General features: G+C 43.4%; 1 protein-coding gene across 4 annotated transcripts in view; it reads left to right on the top strand.

Moving 5' to 3' along the window:
- The first annotated feature begins 5,176 nt into the window (after positions 1–5,176).
- smoc1 (SPARC related modular calcium binding 1) overlaps positions 5,177–21,318 on the top strand; it is a 245,804-nt gene continuing 229,662 nt past the window's right edge. For all 4 annotated transcript variants that reach the window (XM_068038371.1, XM_068038372.1, XM_068038373.1 and 1 more), the window contains exon 1: positions 5,177–5,428. In XM_068038371.1, coding sequence (XP_067894472.1) covers positions 5,333–5,428 — 96 coding nt within the window. In that variant the 5' untranslated portion in view covers positions 5,177–5,332. The remainder of the gene's footprint in view (positions 5,429–21,318) is intronic.

Here is a 21,318-nt window from a genome sequence, read left to right on the forward strand (position 1 = left end):
ATCCAGACCCCGTATGATTTTTTAATATCTCTAACAAATCTCCTCTCAGCCTTCTCTTTTCTAAGGAGGACACCACCAGCTTCTCCAATCTATTCACATAACTGAATAGATCCCTGTAACCATTCTTGTAAACCTTTTTCTGCACCCTTTCTAAAGCCTTTACATCTTTCCTTAAATGTGGTGCCCAGAATTCGACACAATACTCCAGTTGAGGCCAAACCAGTGTTTTATAAAGGTTCATCATAACTTCCTTATTTTTGTAATCTTTGGCCCTATTTATAAAGCTCAGGATCCTGTATGCCCTTTTAACCACTTTCTCAACCTGCCCTGCCACCTTCAATGATCTGTGTACATATACCCCCAGGTCTCTCTGTTCCTGCCCCACCTTTAGAATTGTATCCTTTACTTTATATTGAAACATTCTTTGGGATGCTTCTAGAAGAGTATGTGAATACAAGTATTGTCCCCTCTTTAATACATAAAACTGAATTGAAATAAATAGTCCATCAACCTGGGGCCGATTTCAAAGGCAAACCATCCAATAAAAGATTTTCCAAACCCAAGATATTAATTTCTGGTGAATTACTAATCCGGATTAATCACATCCCAAAATCTTACAGCTCCATGAAAATGGCTAAATCTTGGGAACAGAGGGGAAAAAAGACCCTTAATTTTATGACTGACAGACTCGTGGAGGGAAAATAATTTAAACTGGCACGCTGGTTCTTTAACTAACCAGAATATGAGCACATCCCAGGAGAAGAGCTTGCAACTGCAAATGGGCAAGAAAAAATAGTGGATTGTTCACAGATTTTTGAGGGGGACTTTTGCCCGCGGGTTTCGGAAAACGGCTAAATAATAAATCAAAGCAAAATACTGCGGATGCTGGAAATCTGAAATAAAAACAAGAAATGCTGGAACCACTCAGCAGGTCTGGCAGCATCTGTGGAAAGAGAAGCAGAGTTAACGTTTCGGGTCAGTGACCCTTCATCGGAAATAATAAATCAGTTGGAGCTCACTGCAAATCCGTGCAGGCAAATTACAATAATGGCAAAAACTCGAAGCAGTGGATAATTAAGAAGAGGTTCCTTGCAACTAGCGCGATCTCACTGCAGTGAGTGGAGGTAGGTGGGGGGGGGGGGGTGGGGGGGGGGGGGGGTGGAGCCGAGGAGACTCCGGCGGGCTTAAGGACCCGGCGGCCGCCTACTCCCCCCAAGTCCCCACTGCTTTGTGAATGCAGAGATTTGGAGCCGGGGCACAAGCGGTAGCAGCACTTCTTGATGCTGGTGCTGAGCTGAGCGCTGCGACTTGCAGTCTGCACCTCGCCACTGAGCCAGCCAGGGCGATTCCCCCACCCCCCTCCCCTCCCCTCCCCCAGCACCACACACTCGTCTAATGCAACCTCCGACGCTCAATTAAACAGGCACAAGAGCTCCAGATGGGGTCCAAGCAGCGAGGGCCCCTGGCACAATGGGGCGACACTCAATACCAGAGCAGTAAAGAATTAATTTCCTATGACACAGTGTAAACAGTGGAGAAGAATAGGAGGTGCAGGTGTTGCCGCAGGAAGGGCAGCGACTTGTTCTGCGAGGGAGGAACTTTCACACGAGTTTCACTTTTTACCGATGACCTGTTCCTCAGTTCAATTTATGTCAACACCGACCGTTGGTGTCAGGTCTTGGCAAACACTTGCATTCTCCGCTAGGGGGGAAAAAAAAGCTCCCTTTCATTCGACAGTGAAAACTGGCAAACGTAAAGATAAAGCATCCTATCGGGGGGGGTGGATGCGATTTAAGGTCGTCCCCTCCGGAGCAGTTTATGAATGGGTCATTAAAGGGACAGTGACTGGTGTGTTATATTTGGGGAGGGGTTGCTGGCACCTCAGTAGCAACCCCCTGTAGAAATACTCCTCACATCGATTACTCCCAAGCTATCAAAACAAATCCCTTGTGGATCCCAAGCAGTTCCCCTCTCCCCCCTCCCAAAAAAAATGTAAATAAATCCCAATGGAGGTCCAAGTAAAATTATGGGAATTTTGGAAACGAGAAAACCTGACGGGCATATACAAAAAGATCCATGTGAGGGAGGAAGCTGACTTAAATGGATTATGGGCGGTAAAATGATAGAAAACGTACTTTTTGTCACTTTTAGAGAAAAAGATTCTCTAAGTTAAAAGCGTAACGTGTGCCATTACCTTTATACAGTGATCGTGGTCATCCTGCACTAGAGAAGCCAGTAGCGCCTCTTTAGTCCAAATTGGCTGTGTTATTGAAATCCTTTAATAACAGTTGCCAGGTCTTCGTGCATTCGGTGGGACACCTCGTAAAAAACACTTTCGAAATATAACATAAATCACTTAATCGTGTGCGTCTACTTTTAAATGTGTGGCGGAATTGAGTAAGCTTTTATTAACAAGCAGGATTTATTTAAATAAATAAAAAGGTCAACTTTCATCTCAATATCAATGTATTTCAGTATTGAAGAAACCGATCGGAATTATCCAGAGTTTTGACGTAGGCACGTAATAAGAAGATTCTGTAAATCCCGGAGTGTGTAACTCATTCCAAACAGACCTCGACCCATTAATAAAAAAGCTACTCCTGCAAATAGGGTGCTTTCTACTTCACTATAAGATCCTGCACTGCACACGAAACATACGAAAGGTGTAAAATAGCTAAGTCATTACACGTCACCATGGCAACCCCGAATAACATAAAACAAATTGTGGCACCTTAAATTGAAAACAGATGGTCTGGTGTTGCAAGGGCGAAAGTTCTTCAGAAACGCCAAAAGGGAGAAAATTACACACAAACACGTCATTCATATTTTAGTTTAAGTTTGCAGTGTAAACTATTCAGCAAATAGGTGGGGGTGGACACTCGATGGGACAGTGAACCTGCAGCAAATCTACACCAGTCAGTGATCGCTTTGGTTCCTGTTAAAACATTGTTTGTACACCTGCAGCAACTGCTGGTCCTCTGGGGCAAACAGACATATGTTTGCTGTGGGAGGAGGAGGTTAATTCATGCTCACTTGTGTGAGGGGGAAGGTGGGCTAATATGCTTTATTCCTTTATGTAAAACGTCCAGAGCCTAAATATGTACTTTTTTCCCCTAATACTTTTGACATCGATAAAGTAAATATTTCAAGTGACTTTAATGCTGCATTGTGACAGCAGCTCTGATGCAAACGTTTCCTTACGCCCCTGGGGAAATGTGGAAAACGCCAATGAAAGAGGGGGAAAAAAGAGCGGCAGCTACCAATTTGTTTAAGGTCATAACCTTAAAGAAAGACAGTGTCTGCTAACGTGGAAAATGTAGCGGGGAAAAGAAAAATCGAACATTTTTTTTAAAACTAATGTTGAGCCGCGTACTCACTGCCCCATCTCTTTATGATCTGTGAATCAATGAATGCAGCCAATTGTTTTTTTGTGCACGTTTTGCCTCTTTGCGACCATGTAACGGCGAATTACGCTTTTATCCTGATATATTCCTCAGTGTTAAAAGTCTGTCCAGATTTTGTCCGTAGATTTAATGTTAAAAAAAAATCTCTTCAATTAAACGAATGGGTCGACGGACAAAGTACTTTTGTTGGGGGGAGGGTTTGTGCGACAGGATTTATCTTGAGCAGATATATATTTGCATGTGCTCCGGTTTATAAGCAGCATTGAATTTGTGCCACTTTGTTGCAGCTTGGCAGCAGGCGAGTGCTTGATCTGAGACGAACGATACCACGTATTTAAGCTGAAGTGCATTTAACATCGCTAAACCTTCACACATCTAACGGATGCGAATAGTCCCTGCAGAACTGACGCATCGTTTCCTGTGGTATTCCTACGTTTGATATAACGAATCTTTCTTACTAATTTTCTGCTGTAATTAATGTGATACATTTGCCCCCCTTCCCCCCCCCCCCCTCCTCCTTGTGTGTCTGGTTGACATATCCCCCCTTCCATTTCACAACATTCCCTGATCCATTTCCATATTGCAGTCTCCCCAGTTCATTAAATGCCACCCCCTCCTTTGCTAGTAAAAACTTTATTCCTTGAAGGAACACATGTAACAATCATTAATCTGCAGCCTAATTGTAGTGCAAAACCCCCAATAGCTGTCGTTGAACGCATGTTTTCCTGTCCGCGCTGTAGTAAAACTATATATTAAATCATTTGCAAATTGCGAAGATTTTGTGAAACGTTTTTTATAGATTTTTTTTTAGATTGCATGTTTTCAGACGTTGGCCATCCAGTTAAAATGTCACACCAGGGGCTTTCAAAGCACCTTTGGTTGCAGTTTGAAGCCAGCCCTAAAGTACAACACCACCCCCCGCCCCCCACCCCCCCCATCACACCTGCAAAGTGAGATCAACTTCTGGTTACCAGACACAAAGACAGCTAGCTTGTCAGCATCTGTGCAAGAAGAGAGAGGCGTTCCTTAGGTAGCCCACCTCCTCCTCCTACCATACAGCGTGCGGTGTGCCGAAGATGGCTCAAAATCCCCTGACACTGTTTCAAACTGAGAAACGAAATGAGACGCGTAATTTTAGGCGATCAAAGGAACGCAAAAGGACGCGAAGTTTTCCAGTCAATTCTTGTGTGAGCCATTATAATATAAACTGTCTACGCAAAAGGGCAAAGGAATGCCACTTGAGCGGATCATTGCAAAACATCTTCGCATTTTAAAGCATGACGTTTAAGTGCCAAAGTTAAACTGCAAGTGAAGACGTTAGTGCGAAAGACAGGCTGCAAGGGTATTAATTCAGCAACAGTACTAACACTGTAGCTCAAGCGATCTAGCATTCTGGAAACATGGATCATTTTGTTGGGGGGGGGGGGGGAGGAGGTTGCAATTGGAAACAACTTATTCTGGCAATTACAAGGAAGTCCCGCCCACCCACAAAGCGATTGGCTCTCTTTAATTGTATCGTCCGAAGCCGGTGCCAAGGGGCTATGTGATTGGTGTGTTGAGCTGTCAGTCACCGCAGTTTGTAATTCTGCCTGGATGAAGTTGCCTCTAACGGGAACCGCATGGAAGTTTCTGAGCCTTATTACCAGGAGCGGGCACATTTAAGAGATTTCACTGCAGGGGGTGGGGTGGTTGGAGAGGGGAGGGGGGGGGGGTGGTGGGAGGGGAGGGGACGGGATGGGGGGGGTGGGGGGGAGAGAAGAAAAGACCAGATGAGAGTGGTTGCTTAACACATTTTTCGCGTGCTTAAAAAAGAGAAAGCTAGTGGCGAACACTGGCACTTTCTGTAGATCCCCAACAAGGAATTCCGAGCCTGGGAATCTGACTGACATTATACAGAAGGACTTGCGCGAACTTTTCTTTAAAAAAAAATGTTCAGAAAGTTTTCTCTTATCGTCCTCTTACACTTTATTCTGCTCTACTTGGTTCTACCAGGGTCCCGTTCCCAGAGATCGAGCGGACCTCGGGTAAGTGCATCATCTGACAGTCTTTAAATCTGCTTTTCCCACAAATGGCATTTTACATTTCACTTTTCATTCTTATTCTCTCCCCCCGCTTTTTGCTTTGTCTGACCCCTTTTTACTATTTCAACTTCAAATGTCAGTCAGTCACCTGATGACACCTGTTGTGCTTCCAATATACACAGACACTCAGCAGCGAGCAACAAGGTGCAGAGATCTGCAATGTGGTTCGGCGGTATTTATTGCAGGGGGCTGGAAGCAGCGAAAGGCAGCACAGAAATTATGTATTATACAGGTTGCACAGATAGATTGAAGGAGAAATAGTAATAGACTTCACCTCATTGTGGTGGGGGGAAGGGGGTGATTTGTAACTTTACACGGATTGTGTCTAGGGCACAGCTTGTTGGTGGAGGATGAGAGAAGAAGTCCTGTTATCTTCTTTAACTGAACGAAAAGCACTTGTTTCGAGTTGAGCCGGGCGGTGGGGGTGAAGGGTATATAAAAAAGCAGCTCTTGTCCGAGCACAAATTCCACTCCCGTTTTACCCTCTTTGGGTATTTTATTTTAAGCGCTTGGTTCTGTTCTGGTAATTTATGCCAAGAGGGGGAACGCAGTAAGATGAGATTGTATGAAATTCACCAAGTTGGCAATGAACGTCCAAAAAAAAAGAAATTGCTGTAATTTTCAGCAATCGCATTCTTCAGGATTATAAATCAACTCGGCATATCTAGACAAGGTTAAATCCATGTAATAAACACACGGTACTCGTATCCTACGCAAAGATTCTCCCCCAAAAGGACTTTTCCAGGAGGAATATCGCGCTTTGTATGGGATCAATTTATTCGTGACTTGCTTTGGGAAATGTCATTTCTGTCTGTTGTAAACTGAGATGTGAATGAGAAAGGACGCAATTAACAAGATGCCAATTTCAGTTGACCTCAAAGTGTACAGATAACCTAAAACAGGAAAAATATCATTTCACCTTGCAGTTTCTTTTAATAACGATTGAAAACCGGCACTCCTCTTTACAAAGAGTTCAACCTTTCCCTTAATAATAATTCGAATGAAAGCTGCTAGTTAAAATAATACGCCACTGTTCCGCATTCTTTATTGAGTGGCTCATAAAATTACTTTTGGAAAGAACATTTCTCAGCAAGTGGAGTCCGAACCACCTTAAACGGGCTTTGTGGAGAGACGCACTCCTGGAAAGTTTATTTTAAAGCACACATAGGCAAGACGAAAGAAATGATGTTGGCGTCCTGGAAAGCAGCTTCCTCTGTTAACTTTTACTGTACACGATACTAGGTTTAGGAAGGAAGAATCATTTAAAGAGGCAGGCACCTGAAGTAATTTCGCTAAATTATTTATGCAGCCCTCAGCTACAGTAATCTAAAAGACAATGGCTAGCCAGGAAGACACCAGCGTTTTTCACTTGAAATTAAGTCTTTATATACACAAACACAAGTAGCTCTGGTGCATTTTTTTTGGACACAATTAGAGATTTCTAGTGAAGTTTTCTGGCTGACATATGCCTGAATCAGGTGGACTGTCTGATGAAGGGATCTTTACTCTCAACAGTTTCTGCATTTTAACAATGACTTGACCATAGAATGAAGCAAGCCACATCTGCTGTTGTCAAACTGTTGTCAAAATGAATTTGCAAGTGTCCTCTACAATGTATCGGATGTAACAGGAAGACTTTTTATAGTGACAGTCGGGACGTTTCTTCAGTGCCTGTGTCTTTAAGAGGGAGTAGTCCAGACTTTGAGAGATCCCATTGCATTTCCTGGAGCTTAGTTCTGGGTTCTTGACAATCACTTCCACTTAATCTGCCCTGGTGGTCATGTACCTTAACCCTCTCACTCCCATTTGAATGTCACTTCTTAGCTATCAAAGATGGGCTTTGTCCTTTTATCAGCATTGTAGCCTTGCTAGAATTTGACTGTCCTGCTATCAGTATTCCTAGGGGAATCCAGATTTATTTAAAGCTTATCCTGATCTATTTTGTAGCTATGCATTAAAAATACAACGGTGAAGCAAGATGGGAGTCATTTCAGTGTTACACTGTGCCATTGGAATCAAAAATTCTCTTTGCAGTTCTAACTGGTGCTCCATGAGTTTTTATAAAACACAACCTGGTGAAATCAATACGTTGGCCAATCATCTGAGCTCTAGGCCATCACTGCAGGAGTTCCTCAGGGTCATGTCCTAGGCCCAACCATCTTCAGCTGCTTCATCAATGACCTTCCCTCCATCATAAAGGCAGAAGTGGAGATGCTCAATGATGATTGCACAGTGTTCAGTTCCATTCGCAACTCCTCAGATAATGAAACAGTACATGCCTGCATACAGCAAGACCTAGACAACATCCAGGCTAGGTCTGAGAAGTGGCAAGTAACATTTGTGCCATAGAAGTGCCAGGCAATGACTGTATCCAGCAAAAGAGAGTCTAACCACCTCCCCTTGACATCCAACCCCATGACCATCACCGAATCCCCCACCATTAACATCCTGGGGTTCACCATTGACCAGAAACTGAACTGGACCAGCTGCATAAATATTGTAGCTACAAGAGCAGGTCAGAGGCTGGGTATTCTGTGGCAAGTGACTCACATCCTGACTCTCCAAAGCCTTTCCACCATTTACAAGGCACAAGTCAGAAATGTGATGGAATATTCTCTTTGCCTGGATGAGTATGGCTCCAACAACACTCATGAGGCTTGACACCATCCAGGACAAAGCAGCCCACTTGATTGGCATCCCATCCATCACCTTAAACATTCACTCCCTCCTCCACTGGCTCACAGTGGGAGCAGTGTGTACCATCTACAAGATGTACTGCAGCAACTCACCCAGGCTCCTTCGACAGCACCTTCCAAACCCGCAACCTCTACCACCTAGAAGGACGGGGGAGCAGATGCATGCAAACACCACAAACTGCAGGTTCATGCTTTAAGAAACACACCAGCCTGACTTGGAACTCTATCGCCATTCCTTCACTGTTGCTGGATCAAAAACCTGGAACTCCATCCTTAACAGCACCTTCGCCACATGGACTGCAGCAATTCAAGAAAGTGGCTCACCACTGCCTTCTGAAGGCAATTCGGGATGGGCAATAAATTCTCATCAGTGATGCCTACATCGGATGAATGAATAAAGAAAACAATATTAGCTGTTATTTGAAATCTAATGAAAAATATGTCTGCAACATATTTAAATAGACAGTCTTCATTCATTCTCACTCTGAATTTTTAATATACATATATAGGCAAACAAAATGTTATCAATTTGTGTGTCTGAGACAGTTTGACTGAATTAAAACAAGGACAGAGGGACCCTTTGATATTTTTAGACTTTCACAGGATTATGTTTCCTTTTCCTTATTTCAAAAGTTTTTTATAATAACTTTTTCTCACTTGGCATTTTATTTTGCTTATCTAGCCTGTAAAAAATATAAATCACTCGCATTCCCACTGGAGTTGTTGATAACAGTGAAAATGTTAAATGGTGATGTCAATGTGATAAGAATGTGAGAGTCTTTTTAGCCAATTAGGCTGTTTTTTAGCATTAGGCTGCAGTGCAACAAGAGCTTGACTTTTGTTTTTAAACAGTAATGCACCTTAATAGGAAAATAATTTTATTCAGGATGAAATTGCAAGAAAATCTTTTTACAGCTGCTCTATTGATTCCGGTAAGGTTGTTGAAGTGTGGCCTCTTTGGCAACTTATATCTTCCAAGATGAATCTTTTGACTTTTGAGCTCTTGGGTCTGCCCTAATGTTAGCAGTTTTTTTCTCGTGTATCAGCCATTAAGAAATACAATGGGATTTGTGCAGGAAATAACATGCAATGAGGTAGAGATTTTCCTCACTCATTGGAACATATAACATTGAAAGGAATAGGTCCAGCACTCAGTAATAGGAGTTAAGAGTACAGTGCAAAAAACAGTAAGCCTATATATAAAATACAAGGCCTCCAGGCAATTCATATTTTTCTCTTATTAAAATGATAAACGAGAAATTCCAAGGAGAATCGATGTCAAACCTATTAAAAATAACATGGATTTTTTAAGAGGGAAATGCGATTTTTCAGATGCTTGTCTGAATAATGTGTTACTTCCAGTAATTATATTAGAGACCTTCAAGATCATGCTGGGCTCCTGTCAGTTTTCCTTGGTTTCTGGTTCAGTCTCTTCACTTTCGTCAGCTCCTTTTCAGTTGCAAAAGATTACATTTCACAGTGGAGAGCTAAGCTGGAATTTAAGAGGAAGTCAGGCAATACAGAACACCCACCCTTTAAGTTGTCATTCAGAGCTGTACTGGTTACAGGAGAGCACAGATGTGACGGATCTTCTCAAGCCCTCACGAATTTTACTGAAATGACCTGGACTTAAAATATACAGTCAACCTTTGTGAATAAAAGCTCTCAGTGCACCTGAACTAAGAGTGAACTTTGTCTAGCCCAACATGATTCCTACACACAATGGAAGAGATTGTGGGAAAACGTCTATAATACCAATACTTTGTAACAAAAAGGTTTGCCGATATGCACAAGTGAGTGGTGAGAATGTGGAATTCGGTACCATGGAGTGGTTGAGGTGATTAGCATAGGTGCTGATCTAAGAGGAAGCTAGCTAAGTAGATGATGAAGAAAGGAATAGAGGATATGTTGATAGGGTGAGATGAAGTAAGGTGGGAGGAGGCACATGCGAAGCATAAAATCTGTTCCCTAGCTACCGACTCCATCCCCTTTCCTGGCAACAGTCCGGTCTGTTCGGAACCTTGGTGCCACATTTGACCCGAGATGAGCTTTTGGCCTCATATTTGCACCATCACCAAAACCGTCTATTTCCACCTCTGTAACCTCCTGACTTCACCCCTTTCTCAGCTCATCTGCTGCTGAAACCCTCATTCATGCCTTTGTTACCTCTAGACCTGACTGTTCAAATGCACTCCTGGCTGGTCTCCCACATTCTGCTCACCATAAACTTGAGGTCACCCAAATCTCTGCTGCCCATGTCTTAACTTGCATCAAGTCCCATTCCCCTATCACCCCTGCGCTCACTGACCTGCATTGGCTTCCGGTCAAGCAACGTCTTGATTTTAAAATTCTCATTCTTGTTTTCAAATTCCTCCAAGACCTATCTCTGTAATCATCTCCAGTGCCACAAGTCTCCAAGATATCTGTGCTCCTCTAATTCTGGTCTCTTGTGTATCCCTAATTTTAAATTGCTCCACCATTGGTGGCCGCACCTTCAGTTGCCCAGACCCTAAGCTCTAGAATACCCTCCCTACACCCCTCCACCTCTCCACCTCGCTTTCCTGCTTTAAACATTTGAACTCTTGGTTCTGCCCTAATATTAACAGTTTTTTCTTGTGTGTCAACCATTAAGAAATATAAATATAAAACCTCGCTGTTTGACCAGGCTTTTGGTCATCTGACCTAATATCTCCTTTTGTGGCTCGGTGTCATACTTTGCTTGAAATACTCCAGTAAAGTGCCTTGGGATGTTCTATTATATTTATATAGCGCCTGTAATGTAAGTTGTTATTGTTGTAGACCAGTTGGGCCGAATGACTTGCTGCGGTGGTGTGAAATTCGATGTAATCTATATACTGAATGCAAAATATAGGCTGAATAAGTTCCTTCTAATGAATCCTGTCGATTAATGAACATGCAATTTAATCCTGGCACGTTCTTCCAGAAATTGGTGTACAGGTTGAGGGTATGGTCTTGTACTGCTTGTAGTCCTGGACGAACACTCCTGAGGCCAGGACTTCAAATTGTCTTGTTGCAAGTTATGGAAAAAGAACTCAATAAATCTTGCACCAGGTCTAAATGAGCAGTGATCCGTTAAAGGCAGTACAACAACAACAGCTTATATTTACATAGTGCCTTTAACGTAATAAAACGTCCCAAGGCACTTTACAGGAGCATTATAAAACTAAGTATGACACCGAGCCACAAAAGGAGATATTAGGTCAGATGATCAACAGATTGGTCAAAGAGGTAGGTTTTAAGGAGTATCTTAAAAGAAGAAAGCAAGGTGGAGAGGTGTAGAGAGGGTATCCTAGAGCTTGGAGATGAGGCAACTGAAGGTGCGGCCTCCAACGATGGAGTGATTAAAATCAGGGATGCACAAAAGACCAGAATTAGAGGAGCACAGATATCTTGGATGGTTGTGGGGCTGGAAGTGATTACAGAACAAGGGAGGGGAAAGGCCATGGAGGGATTTGAAAACAAGGATGGGAATTTTAAAATCAAGATGTTGCTAGACCGGGGTCCAATGTAGGTCAGCGAGCACAGGGGTGATAGGGTAACAGGACTTGGTGTGAGTGAATACACGGGCAGCAGAGTTTTGGCTGACCTCAGGTTTACAGAGAGTAGAATGTGGGAGACCAGCCAGGAGTGCATTGGAACAGCCAAGTCCAGAGGTAACAAAGAACAAAGAACAGTACAGCACAGGGACAGGCCATTCGGCCCTCCACGCTTGCGCCGATCTTGATGCCTGCCTAAAATAACACCTTCTGCACTTCCGGGGCCCATATCCCTCTATTTCCTTCCTATTCATGTATTTGTCAAGATGTCTCTTAAACGTCGCTATCGTATCTGCTTCCACCACCTCCCCTGGCAGCAAGTTCCAGGCACTCACCACCCTCTGTGTAAAGAACTTGCCTCGCACATCCCCTCTAAACTTTGCCCCTCGCATCTTAAACCTATGTCCCCTAGTAACTGACTCTTCCACCCTGGGAAAAAGCTTCTGACTATCCACTCTGTCCATGCCGCTCATAACTTTGTAAACCTCTATAATGTCGCCCCGCCACCTCCGTCGTTCCAGTGAAAACAATCCGAGTTTTTCCAACCTCTCCTCATAGCTAATGTCCTCCAGACCAGGCAACATCCTGGTAAACCTCCTCTGTACCCTCTCCAAAGCCTCCACGTCCTTCTGGTAGTGTGGTGACCAGAATTGCACGCAATATTCTAAGTGTGGCCTAACTAAGGTTCTGGACAGCTGCAACATGACTTGCCAATTTTTATATTCTATGCCCCGACCGATGAAGGCAAGCATGCCGTATGCCTTCTTGACTGCCTTATCCACCTGCGTTGCCACTTTCAGTGACCTATGGACCTGTACGCCCAGATCTCTCTGCCCGTCAATACTCCTAAGGGTTCTGCCATTTACTGTATACCTCCCACCTGCATTAGACCTTCCAAAATGCATTACCTCACATTTGTCCAGATTAAACTCCATCTGTCATTTCTCCGCCCAAGTCTCCAACCGATCTATATCCTGCTGTATCCTCTGACAATCCTCATCATTATCCGCAACTCCACCAACCTTTGTGTCGTCCGCAAACTTACTAATCAGACCAGCTACATTTTCCTCCAAATCATTTATATATACTACAAATAGCAAAGGTCTCAGCACTGATCCCTGCGGAACACCACTAGTCACATCCCTCCATTCAGAAAAACACCCATCCACTGTTACCCTCTGTTCTCTGTGACCGAGCCAGTTCTGTATCCATCTTGCCAGCTCACCTCTGATCCCGTGTGACTTCACCTTTTGCACCAGTCTGCCATGCGGGACCTTGTCAAAGGCTTTACTAAAGTCCATATAGACAACATCCACCGCCCTTCCCTCATCAATCATCTTCGTCACTTCCTCAAAAAACTCAATCAAATTAGTAAGACACGATCTCCCCTTCACAAAACCATGCTGCCTCTCGCTAATAAGTTTGTTTGTTTCCAAATGGGAGTAAATCCTGTCCCGAAGAATCCTCTCTAATAGTTTCCCTACCACTGACGTAAGGCTCACCGGCCTATAATTTCCTGGATTATCCTTGCCACCCTTCTTAAACAAAGGAACAACATTGGCTATTCTCCAATCCTCTGGGACCTCACCTGTAGCCAATGAGGATGCAAAGATTTCTGTCAAGGCCCCAGCAATTTCTTCCCTTGCCTCCCTCTGTATTCTAGGGTAGATCCCATCAGGCCCTGGGGACTTATCTACCTTAATGCTTTGCAAGACACCCAACACCTCCTCCTTTTTGATAATGAGATGACTGAGACTATCTGCACTCCCTTCCCTAGGCTCATCATCCACCAAGTCCTTCTCCTTGGTGAATACTGATGCAAAGTACTCATTTAGCACCTCGCCCATTTCCTCTGGCTCCACGCATAGATTCCCATCTCTGTCCTTGAGTGGGCCAACCCTTTCCCTGGTTACCCTTTTGCTCTTTATATATGTATAAAAAGCCTTGGGATTTTCCTTAATCCTGTTTGCCAATGACTTTTCATGACCCCTTTTAGCCCTCCTAACTCCTTGCTTAAGTTCCTTCCTACTGTCTTTATGTTCCTCAAGTGCTTCGTCTGTTCCTAGCCTTCCAGCCCTTACAAATGCTTCCTTTTTCTTTTTGACTAGGCTCACAATATCCTGTGTTATCCAAGCTTCCCGAAACTTGCCAAACTTGTCTTTCTTCCTCACAGGAACATGCTGGTCCTGGATTCTAATCAGCTGACATTTGAAAGACTCCCACATGTCAGATGTTGATTTACCCTCAAACAGCCGCCCCCAATCTAAATTCTTCAGTTCCTGCCTAATATTGTTATAATTAGCCTTCCCCCACTTTAGCACCTTCACCCGAGGACTACTCTTATCCTTATCCACAAGTACCTTAAAACTTATGGAATTATGGTCACTGCTCCTGAAATGCTCCCCCACTGAAACTTCGACCACCTGGCCGGGCTCATTCCCCAATACCAGGTCCAGAATGGCCCCATCCCTAGTTGGACTATCTACATACTGTTTCAAGAAGCCCTCCTGGATGCTCCTCACAAATTCTGCCCCATCCAAGCCCCTAGCACTAAGTGAGTCCCAGTCAATATATGAATGACATGAATGAGGGTTTCAGCAGCAGATGAGTTGAGACAGCGAGAAGTCGGACGATGTTACAGAGGTGGAAATAGGCGGTGTTAGTGATGGCACCAATATGAGGTCAGAAGCTTATCTCGGGGCCAAATGTGACACCAAGGTTGCAAACAGACTGGCTTAATCTCAGACTGTTGCCAGGGAGAGGGATGAAGTCAGTAGATGGGGAATAGACTTTGGAGTGGGGACCGAAATCAGTGTCTTGAGTCTTCCCAATATTTAATTGGAAGAAATATCTGCTCATCCAGTGTTGAATGTTGGATAAACAGTCTGATCGCAACAGTGGAGGAGTTGAGAGAGGTGGTGGTGAGGTACAGCTGGGTGTCGTCAGCCTACATGTGAAAACTAATGCTGTGCTTTCAGATGATGTTGCCGAGGGGCAGCATGTAGATGAGAAATAGGAGGGGGCCAAGGATAGATCCTTGGGGAACAGCAGAAGTAACAGTGTGGGAGCAGGAAGAGAAGCCACTGCAGGTGATTCTCTGGTTACGCTTAGATAGATAAGAATGGAACCAGGTGAGAGCCGTCCCACCCAGCTGGATGACAGTGGAGAGGTGTTGGAGGAGGATGGTGCGGTCAACTTTGTCAAAGGCTGCAGACAGGTCGAGAAGGACATGGAGGGAAGGTTTACCTTTGTCACAGTGACATAGGATGTAATTTGTGACTTTGGCAAGAGCTGTTTCGGTACTCTGGCGGGGCGGAAACCTGATTGGAGGATTCAAATATGGAATTCTGGGAAAGATGGGAATGGATTTGGGAGGAGACAACGCGTTCAAGGACTTAGAACTCGAGAAGGGAGGTTGGAGATGGGACAGTAGTTTGCTAGGGTGGTGAGGGCAAGGGTTGTTTTTACTGAGGAGATGGGTGATGATGGCAGATTTAAAGGAGATATTTACAATATCAGCTAACTTGGGGACCAGGAGGAAAAGTTGTGTGATCAGCAGTTTAGTGGGAATAAGATCAAGGGAACAGGATGTGGCTCTTGTGGACAAGATGAACTCAGAGAGGGCATGATGAGTGATAGGAGAGAAACGAGAGAAAAATGTGAGTTCAGGGCTAGGGCAAGGAGGAGTTTATAAGAAATTTGGCCCGGTGGACTAATGGAAGGGAGGGACGTGGCAGAAGCAGCTGATTGGATGGTCTCAATCTTAATCTTAATGACAAAGTCCATGAGCTCCTCGCACTTATTGTTGGAGGTGAGGGTGGAAGGAACAGGGGTTTAAGAAGTCAGGGGTTATCTTTGCGTGAGGATACCTTTGGTACAGGTGGTCCACCGAAGGTTCACTAGATTAGTTGCTGGATGAGAGGGTTGTCTATGATGAGAGGCTGAGTAAATTGGGCCTATACTGTCTTGAGTTTCGAAGAATGAGAGGTGATCTAATTGAAACATACAAAATTCAGAAGGGGCTTGACAGGGTCGACAATGAGAGGTTGTTTCCCCTGGCTGAGGAATCTAGAACATGGGGGTACAGTCTCAGGAGAAAGGTTCGATCATTTAGGACTGAGATGAGGAGCAATTTGTTCACTCAAAGGGTTGTGAATCTTTGGATTTCTCTACCCCAAAGGGTTGTGGAGGCTCCATCATTGAATACATTTGAGGCTGGGATAGGCAGATATTTGGTTCCTCAGGGAATCAAGGGATATGGAGAGCTAGAGGGCAAGTGGAGTTGAGGCCGAGCATCAGCCATGATCGATTTGAATGGTGGAACAGGCTCGAGGGGCCGAATGGTCTACTCCTGCTCCTACTTCTTACGTTATTTCTTTCTTTGAAGGGAGCCTGCCAACCCTAGCTGGTCTGGCTAACATCGGATTCCAGTATTGCCTTAAGTGGTTGATTTCTAGTACCTCAGAATAATTAAGGATGGACTCTGCCAGTGTTGCCCAGAACTTGAGGATAAATGAAAAGAAATTGAACAAATCTTTGGGGATCATTTATACTTATTCTCCAGTTAACCACTAATTACTTTCTTGTAAAACAGCAGCAGTAATGTCGCAAAGCAGCTCAATGCCCACTCTGCAACCGTCTGGATAGTACAAGGAATTACTGGAGCAATCTTTGGCTTGTCCTGGTTTAGCTGACCTCAGTTCGGGTGATGGTAGGGCTGCAAGAGAAAAAAAGTTCTCTGCCTCTGCTCCTGATCCTATCCAGTGACCTTTTATTACCTCATTGGCTGTAAAGCAGTTTGTGATAAAGAATATGAAAGACTTGCATTTATATAGCACCTTTCAGGACTTCCCAAAGCACAATACTTTTGAAGTGTAATCACTGTTGTAATGTAGGAAGTGTGGCAACACAGCAAGACCCCACAAACAATAATGAAACAATTGACCAGAATATCTGTTTTAGGTGTTGATCAAGGGAACTCCCCTGCTTTTTTTGGAATAGTGCTATTGGATCTTTAACATCCACCTAAGATGACAGATGGAGCCTTGGTGTAGCATCACATCCAAAAGGTAGCACCTCTGACTGAGTAGTATTTCCTCAGTACTTCACTGGAATGTCAGCCTAAATTTTATCTTCAAGTCTGTGAAGGGAGACTTAAACCCACAATCTTCTGAATTAGAGGCAAGAGTGCCAGGAACTTAGCTGGTAGCCAATTGTGATGCAGCTCTAATAATGATCTTTTGACACTCGTCAAGCAGCTGCTGGGTCACTTAAGCAATAAAAATGTCTATATTTGTTAGAGCAACTGTGAAAGGGACAATATAATGCTACATTTTTCCATAAAAATTGTAAAAATGCCAATTTGCCCATAAGGCACTGCATTTCCCGTCACAATATTGGAAAAAGCATTTGATGAGAGCATTCTTGTGTCTCTTGCACGGAACAGTGAGCGCCCAATCCCCACAGATATACTCAGTTGAAAAATATTCCTTTAGTTTTAATAAGTGATTTTACTACAGAATGTGGAAGGTGAATGCTTATCTTCATTTGAGAGCTACATCTAACTTGGCATCCAATGAAATAAGGTTCTAAAAGTTTTGTTACAGGTTATTTGACAGAAACTGTATTATTAGCGATAGTAGCTTGAAATACCTCTGTGCAGCTTTTAGGGGTGGATCTGGAGTTCCCCAAATCTTAGGGTGAGGAGCTTTTGTATTTTGTTGGTTGGCACCCATGCCAGGGATGGCACAATTAGAGTGCTCACCTCAGCTGGTGGAAGAGATTGAGCAGTGGCGCCTACCCGTTGTGCAAGTGAACTGATGTTGCTGGCCAAAGATGATGAAGAATTCAAAGATGGTGCTGCTTTCTCAGGAGGCCTGTTTTAATGGCAGGTTTCAGGAAATAGGCAGTTCTAAAGACTAAATCAGCACCTCTGGACCCGTAGCGGCACTGGGCACAAGAGATTCCCATATTTCCTTGGTGCCCAGCGTTGCTAACGGTGCAAATTGAGAAAAGTACATTGTATTACTCATTGCACAGTCCCTGCCCATTTGTGGATGGGGATATTATGAACCCGTCCTGAAATCCACAAGAATTTGCAATGGGTAGAAAAAGGAGTGGGGAAGTGGCATAACTGGGCTGTGTGCCAAATTCTGACCCGAGAGCTCTCTATTTACAACCCCAGCACCACAGAATTACAGGGCCAATGTGATAGTACTCCCATTCTAATTCTTTCACAGCAGGCATTGAAAAATGCACCTGTTGTACATCAACTTTCTCATGGTTATACAAAGGCTTTCTTCTTTGTTAAATCTTGTAGCTTGGAAATTATTGTTGGTGATCTGTGCAGATGAATGCACTTGTTAAAGTAGCAAATGTAGGAATGCCATACAAATGTACTGCGTGTCAGTCCGCTTGGAAGACTTTGGAAAGAATAGTAATGTGTCCTTTAGTAATATTGTAAGTTCTGTTGCTGAAAGTATCGGAGTCCCAGCCTGAAATATCGTCCCTAGTTTTTTTAATATATTGTCCCCACTCAGATTTGCTTTGCATTTCCTTGGATTCCATTTTAATTTTTCTTTATATTCGCTCTTTGGGTCTTTGGTTCTCCTTTTCATTAGCCTCAAATAATAACCACAACCGGTAAAACATGGTGTGGAGGAGTCTCACAACGCAGCAAAGGTAATTGTGACAAAACCCTAGGAACTGTGCACATTTAATAGTGCTTTTAAAACCCAAGCTTGGTGCCACCAAACTGCCACTGCTTCATTTTGATATATGTATCTCCTCTCCTAGTTGGTTCAAGCACATAGGTTGAAATTGTGTAGTGCTGTATTAACAAATAATGTCTTCTTGCATTCCTTTGAAATTCCTTTGCCTCCTCTTTGAACAAATGTACTAACCTGTTTATTTTAAATGGGGCTATGGCTTTGGTTAATCTGGCAGAGGAATTTCATACAACTGTGTTCATTGCTATTATTGCTGAATACCAATTCACTAGGTCCTCAACTAGGCTGCACTGTGTTGATAAAGCTTTATATACATGGTTTGCCCTTTCCCTTATTTTCTCTTCCTGTTTTATATTTCTTCGAACCCACCACCAGCAGCCCACACATTCATGCACACACACCATGAAAGTCAGGGCATTATTCATCAAGTCATAGGTGGGAGATTTTTATTCATGAGTCTGCCATATATGTCTGCACTTCACCTCGCACTAAAATCTTGTCTTCTGCTTCATTGCCATTGTCGAGGGTAGGTGGATTTGTGGGAATGGCCTGGAACCTGGAAGTGAAACTAGACTGCTGGCAATAATGTGTGATATTTGTACTTAAAATACACTGAATAAATCACTTCCACTCAGTTCACTTAATAGATGGAGTATAATGCTGGGAAGTATGAAGTTATTCACTTTGGTAGTAAGAAGCAGAATATTTCTTAAAAGGGATGAAACTTGTAAATGTTGATGTTCAGAGACACTTGGGGGTACTCATACAAGAAATGCAGAGAGTCAGCATGCAGGTACAGCAAGCAATTAGGAAGGCAAATGGTTTGTTGCTTTTATTGCAAGGGGATTGGACTACAAGAATAAGGCGGTTTTGCTACAATTGTATAGGGCTTTGATGAGACCACACCTGGAGTACTGTGTGCAGTTTTGGTCTCCAAATTTAAGGAAGGATGTACTTGCATTGGTGGTAGTACAGTGAAGGTTCACCAGATTGGTTCCTGGGGTGGCAGGGTTGACCTTTGATGATAGGCTGAGTAAATTGGGTCGACACTTTTTGGAGTTTTGGAGAATGAGAGGTGATCTCATTAAAATGTTCAGGATTCTGAAGGGGCTTGACAGGGTAGATAATGAGAGGTTGTTTGCCCTGTCTGGGGAATCTAGAATACAGGCACGGTGTCAGGATAAATGGTCGATCATTTATGACTGAGATGAGGAGAAATATCTTCACTCAGAGGGTTGACAATCTTTGGAATTGTTGATGCTCCATTGTTGGTTATATTTATTGCTGAGATAGACAGATATTTGGTCTCTCAGGGAATCAATGGATATCGGGAGCAGGAAGAAAATGAGTTGAGGCAGAAGATCAGCGATGATTGTATTGAGTGGCTGAGCAGGATTGAGGGACCGTATGGTCTATTCCTGCTCCTATTTCTTTCTTATGTACTTATAAAAGCAATTTGGTAATAACAGAGTACCATTTAAATGATACTGCAACACTTCATATGGTCAATGTTGGACATGCGACCTTTTCACCTATACCACATTGTCTCTGCAGTGCTCCCACAATTAAAGGTCACGTTCAGTTTAAAAAAATGCCAAGTTGCTTTGTTTATGGGTGCAATGAGAAGAAATGCTCAGCCAGGAGAAGAAATTAGGAGGATTGATCTAAAGCTTGGTGAGAGAGATGGAATTTGAGGAGGTTCTTAAAGATAGAGAGAGAAGTGCAGAGGCAAGATGGTTTAAGGAAGAAATTTCAAGTACTAGGACCTAGGTGGTTGAAGGCCCTGTTACCACTGGTGAGTTGACATAAGTGGATGCACAGAGGAACAGAGTATTTGGGAGGGGATGTCAGGCCAGAGGAGATTGCAGAGATAGGGTGTGACGAGGCCATGGTGGGATTAACAGCAAGGACTAAGATTTTGAATTGAATGTGTTGGAGGATTGGGAGCCAGTGTAGATTAGCAGCAGCAAGAGTAATGCATGAGTGGGACTTGGTACAGGACAGGATAAGGGTGGTGGAGTTTTGGACGAGCTGTGGTTTGTGGACCGTGAGACCAGCAAGAAGAGTGTTACAGTGTTAACACATAGACTGAAGTTTGCAACAAGGTATTGGCACATTATGTGGTTGAGGTGATGTTAATCATAAGACTGGAGCTGGAAATACACTCCATCCTGCATTGCTCTTTTTATCCGTCTGAGTGGAGCTAAAGGAGATGGTTTATTCTACTTATATTAAGCCATGTTTTTGTGATGGCTTGATGGTAAATGGGATGACTGTATAATGTAACCTGAATTGAAGTGAGATTGTACCAACATAATTTGACCAGTTGCACTAATACTTAAGTTTTATTACACTGTGTTGTAGGAGAATAGTGGCTGGTGGTAGCTTTGTTATCACTGAGCTGCAGATTCAAGCCCCACTTCAGAGACTTGAGCACATATCCAGGCTGACGTTGCAGTGCAATACTGAGGAGTGCTGCATTATCAAAGGGTCTGTCTTTTGATGAGATGCTAAACAGAGGCCCCATCTGCTATCTCAGATCGATGGAAAAAAATCCCGTGGCACTATTTGAGGAGGAGTGGGTAGTTTGCCTGATGTCCTGATCAATGTTTATCCCTCAACCAACATTACAAAAACAGCCCATCTATTTCATTGTTTTTCGTGGGACCTTGCTGTGTGCAAATTGGCTGCTGCATTGCCCTACATTACAACAATGACTACATTTCAAAAGCACTTCATTGACTGTGAATTGCTTTGGGATAGCCTGAGGATATGAAAGGCGCTATATAAATGCAAGATCTTTTTAGTTTTTATCTACTGAATACCCTGTATGAATGATAAAAGAACAATTA

The sequence above is a fragment of the Heterodontus francisci genome, chromosome 9, assembly GCF_036365525.1.
Source record: "Heterodontus francisci isolate sHetFra1 chromosome 9, sHetFra1.hap1, whole genome shotgun sequence".
Taxonomy (NCBI): Eukaryota; Metazoa; Chordata; class Chondrichthyes; order Heterodontiformes; family Heterodontidae; genus Heterodontus; species Heterodontus francisci.